The sequence below is a fragment of the Acanthopagrus latus genome, chromosome 4 (genome assembly GCF_904848185.1).
Source record: "Acanthopagrus latus isolate v.2019 chromosome 4, fAcaLat1.1, whole genome shotgun sequence".
Lineage (NCBI taxonomy): Eukaryota > Metazoa > Chordata > Actinopteri > Spariformes > Sparidae > Acanthopagrus > Acanthopagrus latus.
In genome coordinates this window covers 23,307,474-23,321,339 of record NC_051042.1, presented here as the reverse complement: position 1 = coordinate 23,321,339, position 13,866 = coordinate 23,307,474, and the positions used below count along the sequence as shown (strand labels likewise).

The following is a 13,866-nucleotide window of genomic DNA, read 5'->3' as shown; positions in this document are numbered from 1 at the left end:
GTAATAAAAAAAGAGGAAGATGAATACCCTACTAGACCCTACTGTCTATGGTCATGATGAAAGCACGTAACCTGAGAAAAATGTCAGCGCAACTAATACAGAGTACAGGAATGCATGTGTGAATACATTCCTGTAGAGGGCACAGCCTCTCTGCAGCTTCTCTCCATCACTGACAAGGATCATGATGTCGATCACTGGTGACAAATGCAGCAATCTGAGCACAAGTTAAAATGACAGATTGTAGCTGAGTGAATGTTGAGTGGTATTCTTTTTTAATCTAATATGCCTCATATTTCTAGTTGGGTCATACACGCTGCAGTTCAGTTTTCTTCCACTTTTCTGTAAACAAGTTACAGAGAGAAAGTGCAACCAAGTTAAGTAAAGGGATCATAATGTGGCCACATTTCTCCTGAGGTCTCTTTTCCCTGATTGGCTGCTGAAGAGTAAACCCAACATTCCTCAGCGGTGGTTTGCTGCGGCAGATTTTCCACTGCCGACCGTGGTCACTCTCTCACCTGGAGTCCCTGCACACGCTCAGAGATCACACGCCGGCTGCACCTTTCCACACATCTCAGGACTGATCGTCGACTGCGCAGGGATCAGTGGAAACATGCTTGCGTCAACTGCGATTGTCACCACCCTGTTGTGTTTCTGCTCGCTCCATCCTACTTTTGGGCAGGTGAGTGTCTCAAGTTGAAAGCCTCGAAACATGCTTACAAAGTCAGAGCCTTTTCTATCCACTGAGCTGATTCATTAACTACCATTCATGGCTCAGAAAAGTGCACAGATCTGGTTCCTCTCTCCTCTTACTGTAAGTATGTAACAGGTCACACTGTGAATGTCCTTGCTTTGCATCACATAGAAGGTTTTTAGATGGAGCAAACCTTAAGGCACCTTCACTTTGCATGCAAGCTACAGGAACAAGAGGATCCAGTGAATGAATGCACTCAATATCTCATCTGCTGCAATCCTGCCAGATGTTTCTTTAAAAAACTACATCTGTCTTTGAAAGACTCTCTTTGGGGTCTTTGCATGCATGTCCTTTTGTGTTCCTGAGAGATTTCCAGCATGTTTATGTGTTTATAAACTTCCATGAGAATATGGATGTGATGGTTCAGGTCTGTTTTAAGTTGCATTTTAGTGTTTCAAAGTTGCTCCACACGAACAAGTATTAACTTTCTTCCTACTGTACTGTAATCTTGAGCTCCAGTGCTGCATGCCTCCTACACCCTGTCACCCAGTTAACATGGAGCCATGTGAAATGTGGCTCAGTGCGGGCAGAAAGAAGCCTTTGACAACTACACTATAAACACCAGCCAACCCACCCTGACCGACTGATGTCCCTCCAAACCCTGTCCAAATCAGAAAGGTGTTTTCAACAAATATTGACTCTTCTTACATAACCCCGGCTGGACGAAAAACACTAATTGGCTGTCTGAAAAACATGCATGAGAGGACAGGGTGATGCTGTTGAATGAAGGAGCGGACGAGGGTAGAAAACAGTGCCACTCCCTCGCCCCTCCGGCCAATAGAAAAAGGGAGGTTGTGACACAGGTGGTGTTTATGCTGTGGGTCTATATACCTGACTGACTGACCCCGGGCTCCAAATCCACCACATCATAAAGAGCGAGTGATTCCACGTAATGCGAGTCAAACAGCTTTCTGCTGATTTTGGTTGCATAACTCCAACTCCAGACAGTGTCACCACCACATCACAAGAATAGTAACTGATTACCTTCAGAGTGTTATGACTGAGTTACAGTATCAAGCTTTGGGAGGAGGAGGTTCCTGCTTACACAGGAAACATACTCTGATCCTGCTGCATTTACTCACTCACATAACAGCCGGGCCTCTGTGCTGCTGCACAGCGCCTCAAGTGCACTCCTTCACGGACCTTTATTTGTTTACGTACAGGGGAGCGGACGTCTGTTTTGCCTTTAATTAAAACATCTACTTGAACAATTGAGTAATGAAGCAATAGATTTAGTTCTGCACTTTAACCTCAGATATCGATAGCCGTTTGACGCGGTCAAAATGTTTTTTATCCTTTCAGCAAAAGCCAAGAGTATGCCCACGGAAAAACAAACAGGTGTAATTTATGAAAAGGAATGTGGTGGCTGGAAACTGATGAGGATGACTGAGCGATTTAGTGCATTGAAGAGGTGAATGGGGTGGTTAGTTACCAAAAATAAAGCTAAAAAAATCTTCAGCATCGTTTTTTAAATTCTTGAAAAGGAATGGAAATGTTGGAACGAATGGAAAGTCGACCCTCCAGCTAATACATCAATGACATCTCTGGCCTGTGGTCCTTGTGGCTGCGGTCTCTTTTTCATGTTGACAAATATTTATTTTTAACCTGCTCGAGCCAGAGGAATAGCTTTTCTGTCCTCGTGAATTTAGCTGAACAGCACCGCTTTGTAATAAATATTCATATAGTTACAACACAAAATCTGCAGCTTTCAGCATCCAAACAGTAAGACTACCTATAGAGAAATATCAAATCATATCATATCAAAATGATGATTAATATACTCTAATATGGATTCATTTCTTTATGTCTGTGAATTTCAGCTTTGAGCAAGTTGTTTTGAAACTTGAATGTACACCTTGATTGTACTTTGTTTTGTTCCAGGACTGTCCAAGCAGACAGGAAATTCAAGGCTCTTTGAAGCAAGTCCAGAAGCTCCTCTCGGCCCATGAAGCCTCGTACTTGCAGAGTCTTCGCAACCTGAAGAAGAAGCTAAACCTGCTTCAGAGCAACGCAGGAAAACAGACCACAAGAGCCACCAACAGTAAGCAAAACCATCAGAAAGATGGTAAAATATCTGCCATTTTGCTTCTTTTTTCTTTTTTTCTTATCACCCTCTACATTTCCAACAGGTACCTGCTCAAAACTGGATGCACCCGCCAATGGGAGAAAACTCGGCAAGTCACACAGCGTGGGCCACGAGGTTCACTTTCTGTGCGACCCCGGTTATGAACTTGTAGGATCAGAGAGCAGGTTTTGTCAGGAAAGCCTGGCCTGGAGTGGCCAGCAGACTTCCTGCAGAGGTGAGAGACGCACCGTGGCAGTCACTCTCGCCGGTGTCTCTCCTCGTCTCCAAACTGACGCTGTTATCAAACCCACTGATCACTTTTTACAACCCTGTCATTGTCCTCTTTGTAACCTCCCCTGCTCTCTCCTCTTTTTGTGCTGCATGCATGTCACCAACATTCTTTCCATGTAGAGATACATTGCATATGTGACCCGTGATCATATTTCCTCTTTATGTACTTTGGTTGTCGCTCAGAGAGCTTATTGAATGCTGCGACATGCGATATTCCAACCTCGTCTCCAGCCGCCGTGTGACAGCTCGCTGACTTTAAGATAACAGCTCAAAGGCTGTTTGATCAAGGCAGGGCGTCCGCTACTCTTTGCCTGCGCCTCATATCAACTCATCTGCTCCCATTTTATCCCTATTCCCTCTCTAACGTACATATACCATGATGTCACTTTCTTTTATCTTTCCGCATCAGAGATATTTGGTTGCATATGCCCCCCTCTAAAAGGTTCAGATGCTGCAGTGGAGTTTCCTCGTATAACCCCTCGTCTTTTTTTTGTTGTCTTTTTCCTCAGACATCAATGAGTGTGCGTCCTCTCCTTGCTTGAATGGCGGGACATGTGTGGATGAAGTGAACCAGTTCTCTTGTGTCTGCGCCAAAGGCTGGTCTGGAGCCACCTGTCAGAGCCCCGTGCCAACATGTAGGTTGTGTGCACCTCGTACTCAGACCACACACACATATTTTCACCTCACAGCCGAATAGCTGTTCACGTCTAGATAACATGTAGCACTGTTTTCACACCAAATGTTCAATATTAAGACCTACTGCACATTTGACAAGTACCTCACTGCAGAGCACACTATTTACAGGCTAGTATCCAAATCCTCACAGTCTGCTAAAGGGGATTACATTGGCCGGTGCCAATACACGTCAGTGCTACCACAAAGTGGGTTTTATTGAATTCCAGCCTAAAGTCCAAGACGATGGCGGTTCATAGGCAGCCGGTGCCTGGGTTTGTCACGTATCTCCCTTGTTTCTAAATAGTTTCAAATGAACATACTGTTTGGTACTGTGGATCATCTCAAACACGTGTGAGGGCAATTTAAGTGACCATCGCCAAGCCCACATTGGATATCATCATTTGAAAGTTTTGATAATAAAGCAGCGAAAAGATGGTGATGATAATACGGTCGGGATCTTCACATTAAAAGTTTGACATCAAGGTATTGCTGTCTGTCAGCTGTAGCTGCCCTTGTGCAACAACCATCAATGATGCATATACATAGTCCACTTCTCAACAACCTGCCTTCGTTGGAGTCTTGCGCTGGACCATGGAGTGCAACAGCTTAACATGCAGTGTTTTGTTACAGTGGAAACAAGTCTCTGTATAGATGTGGGCACAACAGTCTCTGATTTCCTGTTGTTTGGTTACATTTTGTCCATATCATTTCATCATGTCTCATATTCCATTTCTCTTCCTCGCTTACCTGGGGCAGTAAAACGTCAACTAAAAGTCCTTCTTATTCTTAAACACATGATGAATCCAAACCTTATTGAAAAGATTCCTTAAATTAATTTAGAACTTTGATGTGCCGCTCGGAAAGTGTCTTATTCCCATCTTATCAAATACTGATGCTTTTGGATGGCGGGTCAGGTCAGCCGCAAAACTAAAGAGTCTACAAAACCCCCAACTGAAATACGTCAATCATAAGCATATTGTCTTTTTTCATCACATAGCCTGTTGAATTTACACAAGTAGAGGAGCAGCACATTAGATTAAAGCTCCTAATACTTTGATGGACTGAAAAAAGGCAACATTTCTTGCTCAAAGCAATAAATGAGCGCTTTGTGCTGATAAAATTCAGTCACTCGCCGCTTTAATTCCATTTGATACCGGCAGTTGTGACTGACTCTGTCTCACTCCACAGCGTCACATCAACAATGCCTGTCACAGATTTTCTACTAATGAATCACTGATTGAACTGAGCCTATACACGGCTGCATGCTGCACTGAAAGTATTACAACGGGGGAATGAAAACAGTTTATAGCTGCTTACTACTTCTCCTTTCTGTCCTCCTCATTCAGTCTTTGTCACCATCACCAACACCTCTGCCGCCACCTCCCCAGCCACCGCTGCTGCTTCCACCTTGCCTGCTGCCACCACCGGGCCCTTTGTTCGTCCATCACGTTGCACTGTAACGCAGGGGACCACCCACTGCACCTGTGAGCCGGGGTACACCATCTCTGGCAGGGACAGCAACACTTGCACTGGTACGACTGATGTCAGTCCATCAGATACACACATTTACATGCAAGATATTAACTGTGTGTGTGTGTTTTGTTCACTTTAGATATAGATGAATGTGAGCTGTTCCATAATGGCCAGGCTGGGAGATTGTGTTTACATGCTTGTGTTAACACCCCTGGTGGCTATCGTTGTTCCTGTCCCGTCGGATACAATGTGACCCGTGATGGGCGCAGCTGTAAAGGTGTTTTTTCTTCTTCTGAGCTTTGTTTTACTTTTCATTTCAATGTTCAAAAGCTGTCCTCAATATAACTTGAAGACTTAATACATAGGAATTCTGTATTAAAATGCCTTAAAACAACTCGAGCTTTGTTATATATTTTGTTGAGTTCTGAGATTTGAGATTATTATTATGTTAAAACCCAAACAAATCATCACTTGTGACCCCAAAGAAGTGTGCAATGCTAGTTTTAGCTGCAGATACCGTATCATTAGCCTGAATTTCATAATTTGCTTATTATTGTTATTTTGCTGTTATTTTATTCCGCTTAATTCTAGGCATCGACAATTCTGGAGGAAGATAATTGATTGTTGTGTCTCATTTCAAGCTCTTACACACAGCAGCTGTCAAATCCTCTTCAGTAGATTTAAGGAGCAAACACAACAAACCCCAGCCCTAGGTTCTGAATGACTTTTTCCTTGGAGCTGACAAATTAAAGAAGCTTTATAAATTTAATGCAAATTACGTCAACAATGTAAATAACAAAAATCTCCAGAAGTTAGATTTACTTTGTGGACAGTATCAATGATATCACAACTAACTTTTCTGTTTTAGTAAGCGTCTGGTGTTGTTTTTGTTTCCTCAGACATCGATGAGTGTGCCACCAGACAAAACAACTGCACAAAGGACCAGATGTGCATTAACACATACGGTGGTTTCCAGTGTGTCCGTGTGGACTGCCCTAAAATCCCTAATGCTACATACGTCAAGACGTCGCCAATGTGAGCATCATCTTTAATATTTTCAATAATTTCCAACTTCACTCCCCATTATCCAAATAAGAGTGTTTTTTTATTGTTTAGAAGCATTGTCCTCAGTTTTTCACTTCTTCTTCCAGGCGTTGTGAACGTAACCCCTGTCCCTTGGACAACAAGGCATGTTCTCAGACCCCAAACTCCTTCTCCTATCATTACCTGGCTGTCGTGTCCAACCTGTCGGCTCCTCGCGTCATGTTCAGGGTCTCAGCACTGCGTCCAATAGGAGACACACTTCGCTTCTCTCTTCTGGGTGGAAAACAAGCTCGACGCCACTTCACAGTCCAGCGTTCAGACCGCGTGACCGGGCAGCTGATGCTGGTGAGCCCCGTGCAGGGCCCTGCAACGCTGGAGGCAGAGGTGGAGATGAGTGAGCTAGAGAGACGAGTCCAGCTGGGGAGGTACATCACCAAAGTGACCATGTTTGTTTCCCAGTATGAGTTCTAGTAAGAGAGGGGTGAAAGTGGAAATGCAATTAGAGCACAAAGGCCAAACAAAAGTCTGGTCTGGATTTAGCTAAAGACTCTATATTTGGTCGTGGATGTGTGATAATCTGATGTATTGTGGTGGCCATCTTTAAAGCTGGTTGTACTGTTGCTCTAGGAGGTGCTGCAGCCAGGTCTCAAAAGTTTACTTTAGTCAGCATGAATCCACATATTGACCCTCAGTAAGGCTTTGTATTCAGGTTCTTGTACTACGCACTAGTTAGTGGGTTATAAGGCTCTTATAAGTCCTTCAAAGATGCTTATCAACATTATTATGAGTTATTAAAACTATATTAGTGTTAGTAATAGCATCATAAACATGTTTACTGTTATACGGTTATTTCAAAGCACTTATTAGACACTTGTTAAAGGTGCAATATGTAAGAATTTTTAGTTTTAATCTAAGATTATGACCAGAACATGAAGAAATATGTATACATGTGTTTGTACTGTATATAATGTATTAAGGGTATCGCATGCTAACCAGATAGCTCCGGGCCTGAAAACCTCTTTCTCCAAAGCTCCTGCGCAAGCGGTGAAAACATTAACCCTCCCCTGATAGTCCGGCTATGCTTTAATGCTCAAAAAACACATCAGCACTGTCCAGTGCTGTATCTGTATGAAACGCTCAGTTTAAGCTCCTGTCTCTTTAAGGCCCCTCCTCCTGAATACCCAATATGCCCTGATTGGTCAGCTTACACATGTCCGAGCAAGCACTGCTAACAGCAACAGAGGAGCTGTGCTTAATCTGGTTTTAAGTGCCAAACTAGCTGCTAGTCATAAATTATGCAAATGTGTGACATGGCAACACAGTATGATGTCACAATATCACGGTTGGACAACTGATGAGGCACTTCAGGAGCAGCGTTTTCCGTAGGAGAGATGAGCTTTTGTAGGTGTTGACTTGGGCTTTTTTAAGTTTCAGGATCTTTTATATGTACGAGAACAAATATAACACTGATGGAAAGGAATGTCTTATAGTCTACCAATAAAAGTGTTCATGCTGCTTTTATTAACAGTTACATGGTTTTAATAACAATGTAAGGAGGACTTATATGGGCTTTATGACCTATTAACAAATACTTACTTCAAGGAACATAAATTTATGAGCCAGATGCATTTCGTTCTGCTGTAAAACCTCATCTGACTCAAATGATGGATAGATTAACATGTCTTGCAACATGCAATAAATGTTTTTGAAAATGGGTTCTTTAGGGCCGCTGATATTAAGCTACAGAAGTAAAAACTGAGTGACGCATATTTTGTTGACTAAACCATAAGAGCAAGTGATCCATGTAGATTACCTTAAACAAATGATTGCACGCAGTGTAAGAAAGGTGGATGACACAGCAATGAGTAACACAGCATTCAACAAGCCCAACCTGAAAGAAAATGCTATTTTTGTAAATGAGAGTCCAGCTATGTTGACAAGTAGGTTCTGTATGCTGGGTCATGATGTGTGACCATTTTGTAATTCCATTTTTGTTTAATTTATTGCTGGTTTCACTACAGCTATATCTTCCTCCAATACAGTCATTAAAACACAATGTAAACCCTTAAAAGTGTGGTGGTTTATTTGCAAATGCATAAAATGTTGGCTCTCTCTGAACTCTCTGCCATGTGGATGATGCTATAAGAGCATATATATACATATATATAGAAGTGGTGATATATGTGAGCAGAGGTTGTTTGGGAAACACTTCAGTTCTCGCAGTACAGAGCAGTGCTGTTCAGCAGACAGAAAGCCAAAGACAGGCTGCTCAAAGGGCCACTGTGCTCTTACAGTGGATGCATAACCTTTGCTTTTAAATTTGCAGAACAGGCACAAAAAATCATATGTGTCACATGCACCCTGCTGGTAATGTGTGTGTGTTCATTTTTCCCTTCATGAAACGGTAGCATTTTAGATGCACGTGATGAAATGTGTCACCTGTGCGCTGCAGCAGCCATCTATCGTCTCCTCGGTGTTACACAACTTTCTGAAAAAAGAACCACTCATGAGTACATCTGTGGAGGGTTAGGAGTGCAGGTTCGCTGGACACAAACAGGATGCCTTTAGTTGCACAGGGGGCTCCAGACTGTGACTGAGACTCACTGATGACACCGCAGACCAGGGAAGGAGGAGGCGAGGGTGTGCTCTAGCCATGGGATACTAAAACGAGATTGCACGCTGAGTGAAGAAAAAAGATGCATGGAGATAGGGAGACAGACAGAGAGTGATGGCTGAATAGAGAAGGCTGAATAAAGGACGATTCACGCCAGCCAGTCAGTCAGTCACTGGCCGAGGGGTGTGGGCTGAATTAAAAACTGCTGTCTTTATTACCACCACAGAATAGACCTCTCACTGTTCTTCACTCTGCAATGGAAGAATAAGCGAGAGGTGAATGGGGGGCTGTCCTTATGTTTGCCCCTCTGGGAGAGGTGATGACTCAGTATCCAAAGTTCAACCAGACTGCTTTTCTGCTCTTGTCCTCCCATAGCTCCCATCCAAGCACTGCAGCAGTGCTCGGGCACCGACAGAACTACATACAAATTGTGATCTGGGATCTGGAAGCCCAGTTGCCAGGATATAATGTTGACAAACCACACATACGGCCAAGGGTTGACATTTGTACCAAATGTGGCATATCATGCGCACACAAACTGCTTATTAGCCACCTTTCACATCAGGGGTAGAGGGGATGGTGGTTGGCAGCCTCGTTGGCTTCGAGTTACACCACAGGATATTATTAAGGGATCTGGGGACATTTTCAGAAGTTTTTGTGGTAACCAAAACCAGCTATTTTTCACTGGAAGCATTCTTCTCTGTGATCATGTTGATCAAAACAGGCATTTTGAGCCAGACCATTTTGTTTCCCTAACCCTAAACAAGTGGTTTACGTGCGTGAACCTAACCAGAGCACAAGCACAGCGCTGTGACAAGAAGGAAAATTCCCCTAAACAAACATAGTTGCAACTTATAGAAATTAAATTACTCAGCTCGCATTTATTCTGTCAGTTGGGTTGAATCTGTTGTTTTGTCTGTGCTGTTTCACCCCTAACTGTCCCCTCACTTTACGCCGCACCTCCACCATATCACATTACATCCAGGTTCTCATCCTTCCAACCCCACTCCTCCATCTCCACCACCACCACCACCACCACCCATTCTCAACAGTTCTCTCCAATGCGGCTGAGTCACACCGTACAGATAACAAAAAAAAAAAAAAAAACCTGCTAATGAGTGCTTGCAGTGTGTTCCAGACTGAAATCAATATCCTGATCTCAGTCTGGTAGTGAGGCATGGTCATGAGAAACCAGCACTCTCTCTTTGACAGCAGGCCTGGTTATCAAGGGTGCTTACTTTTTGAAAGGGAATACCTCGGTCTCGTCTGAAGTTTAACGGAACAAAGGAGAGTGTGAGTGGGTTTGCCGAGGCTCCAGAGAGTGCAGACAGGACTTCACAGTCAGTTTGGCTAGGGGCCATTTGATGTGGGCATGCAGGTGTGTGTGTGGGGGGGGGGTAACAGGCGTGCCAGCAGTGCGCACAGAAGTTGAGTTCTGGCCTGTGCTGCAGGTCAGTTCAGTGCTGGGCAGCCAGGATGTGATGGTTATCATGGAGTAGGCTGGAGTGGACACCCTGTCTGCACTATTAAAATGTTGATGCTGTTTCTGTTTCTCTCTGCTGTGTCAGCTCCATGCATACTCATTTATCTCATAGTATGGTGTCCGTTTTGCTCCATGCAAATTGGAAAAAGACCAAATATCTGCAATTTGCTCAGATTAAGGCTTTATATCTAGGTTTTTATTTCTCACCTGATTTGGGTTTGTTGAGATCATGAGGTCAGATTTCTAAGACTGATACTGTTATGAGATCATTTTCTCAGGCTGGGATTTTTTTACCTGCAGAAACACATCTATAATGATTAAATGTACAGGCCTGACGGTGGTGTTGAAGGGAGTCATGGAAATTTGAATTTATATTCACAGATATATTTGGGACTACTCATTAAGAAGGAAAAAGAAACAGTAGAAATGCTTCACTTTAAAAAAAAAAAAAAACACAAATATTTAATCTTTTCTTGGTTTAGCGATTAAAATCTGTTGATGAGCAATAATAGGGCATTTCAAAAAACTGCTTACTACAGCACAAATTAAAAGCTACTAAGAAAGTGATGCGTTTTTATATTGGCTTTATACTCAATCCTCTGACTACCAGAAGGCAGAGTGCCACATATCCGACACTGTTCATATGATACTAACACAGAGTGGAAGCGAGGATCGCTGTCATAATACTTTCTGACTGTACAAGCCAACTGTGGAGAAGGTATTCAAACAGGAAATTAACATTTTACATGAAAGCTGCTGAAAACTACAGAACAAAGATTCCAACATTCGACAATAAAAGTGAATGAGCACTTCTGTGGCTGCCTCGACATTTATTACCTGGAAGATCTGGACATTTTTCCTGTTTAATGTTCATCTCTTCTCCCTCTCTCTGTTATTGTTAGGCCTCCTTTAATAAAACAGTTCACATCCGTCTTTGTTGTGTGAATGAATGTAATTATTGTGGCTCAGAGTGTGAACGAGCATGTGCATTACATTCCCAGAGTTACACCAGCCTATCATTTTGCTCGGGAAAAGTGTCTGCACGGTAGAGCTGCTTTGAATATCTACCAAGTCTAATAAATAGACAATGACTGTAGATCTTTTCTTGTAATGTTTAAGAATCACAGCACCTTTACATTAACTTATGATGTCAGAGGCAGGTGCATCTCTTGAGCCTGTCTGGACAAATCCTGGGCCCTGATAATGAAACGATGACACAACATGAGATCAATTCCACACCCAGTGGCTGAATCCTGCCGGGACTTCGATTAACCTTCCACATACACAGTCTTAGTGCAGTGAGTCACTCAATCTGTGATAAAGTGTGAGAACCGTACGTTCCTGTGTGTCAGAACAGGTCTAAACATGGCATACATTGAAGGTGAAGATTGAAAGGTTTCACTCAATAGTTGAGGTGAGACGTTTTTCAGAAATAAGACAATATCATCAACAGATTTTGATATGGTTAAGGGCATGTCTTCATCAAACAAAATATAACTGTCACACTCGTCTGCTTTTGTGCCTGGATAGTGAGAAATGAAGAGTGGGAATAAGAGTGGATGTCGTAAAGTCACAGGGTGAAAGGTAGACATAGTCTTGCTGTGCAGTTGCAGTGGCAGTTCAGCTGAATTTGGTCAATTACATTTAGATAATGATTCTTTTATGATCAACAAGTACCTAATGCTACAGTCACATGTACATGCATACTTTTAATTCAATTTCCTGATTATTCACACAAACTCTTAGCATCATTTTCAATGCATCAAACTCTAAATCAGACATGGATGCTTTCTTTTTCTTCTCTCAGCTGTTTCTCAGTGCTTGCTCCAAGTAGCCTATGCATTTTTTTTCTTTTCTGCCTTGGAGCCATGGCAAAGAGAAAACCTGAGTCTGTTGGTGTGCATGTAAACCACGGTGTCACACTGCCCCCTGCTGGTCCCAGAGGGGACATTTATTTAAAGGAACGTATTGAGAATATGAAAAGGTACAGTGTGATCACATGAATCTGAACAACCTAATAAATATTTTCATACATATTCAATCCTGTGATATATGTGATTTAAGGGATAATTCCCTTTCATTTTTAACTTTGAGGCTATTTTTGATATGACAATATTGTTTTGGCTTGTAGCTTGAAACCTTTTCTTTGCAGGTTTTGGTGCTCTAGCAAAAACTTGAGAGGAAAACAGATTCTACTAGGTGCTGATGTGAGTGTACACATGTGCAGACGTAGACATAGATTATAATTATTGGGCTGCCCTCATTGCTGAAATCTTATCATCTTTCTCTTATATTGCACAGGTGTAATGTTTAAGAATCACAGCACGTGAGAGAGAGCCCTTATACTGAAACTACATTGCAACACAAGATCAATTCTACACCCATGACTTAAATCGGCTTGATTGAACATTACTTTCTGTGGATTTAAGCCTGGTCTATGTCACTCAATCTCTGATAAAGTGTGAGCAGTATACGTGCCTTTGTGTCAGAACAGGCCTAAACATGTGATGATTGAATGTGACAAATCAATAGTTGAGGTGAGAAATTTTCTTCTGTTTCCAGCAGGCTCTGTGAGAAAAGACCCCCATCAATCTCCATCATGATCAGAAGTAAGCATTTCTCTGTTACTAAACACTTGAGCCTATACCGCAAAATGGCCTTTCAATGCATCACTTTTTAGGAGGCCCTGAATTCAACTCACTGATTCAAAGGGAAACCTTTCTGGAGATGAACGACTCTCCAGAAATGTCACCATCAGTGTTGGAAACTGGCAAAGCAGCAAAGAGAGGTATGACCATATCGTATTAATCACGCAAGAAAACACGGCAACAAGAACAAGTAAAATACCTCCAAGAAAATAAATGGTTCACGAGCCAATAATCCCATTAATCAAATACAAAATGAACTGAAAGCATTATAAACCACAAACACAATTCCTTGTCCTACAACTCAAAGATGAACATTTTGAATATGGTGGACATTGTTTTTAAGGCAGAAATGTGAGAAAGAGTCGGTGGGACAGATAAGGTGACAGACACTTCTCCACATATAACTGCTGTATTTTTTTTTTTCTGCATATGAACTGCCAAAGACAAATTACAGTAACTATGTTACTGTTGTTTGGTCATGTCTTTATTTAGTTGAGTGAAGGACCTGTGTAGTTATCAGACTGGCAGACCAACACGCCCTCGATGCGCCCTGCCGGTTCATCCATTCACACCGGTTCGGTTCGCCAATGCTGCGCCTTTGATACTACCTCCAGAGGCGTATCAGCACTAGAGCGAAATTTCACCCCTTGCGCCTCCGAGACATTCACACAGAGGAGATTTCTGGGTTTTGGTTTATTTTATATTTACATATTCAGTGGACGACAAATATGATTTCAAATGTGTAACTTTAAAGGTGTGACATGAGGGAACTTCCCCAAACATTCACAGAGCACCTTTAACCTCTCAGCCATGATGCCCTCC

General features: G+C 42.4%; 1 protein-coding gene across 1 annotated transcript; it reads left to right on the top strand.

Annotated features, from left to right (window-relative positions):
* The first annotated feature begins 610 nt into the window (after positions 1-610).
* Positions 611-6,770, top strand: LOC119018058 (fibulin-7-like). The gene is made up of 8 exons (XM_037095391.1): positions 611-679; positions 2,633-2,792; positions 2,881-3,051; positions 3,617-3,742; positions 5,129-5,314; positions 5,395-5,532; positions 6,155-6,290; positions 6,407-6,770. Exons 1-8 carry the CDS (start codon positions 611-613, stop codon positions 6,768-6,770), a joined length of 1,350 nt encoding a protein of 449 aa, XP_036951286.1.
* Positions 6,771-13,866: the final 7,096 nt, after the last annotated feature.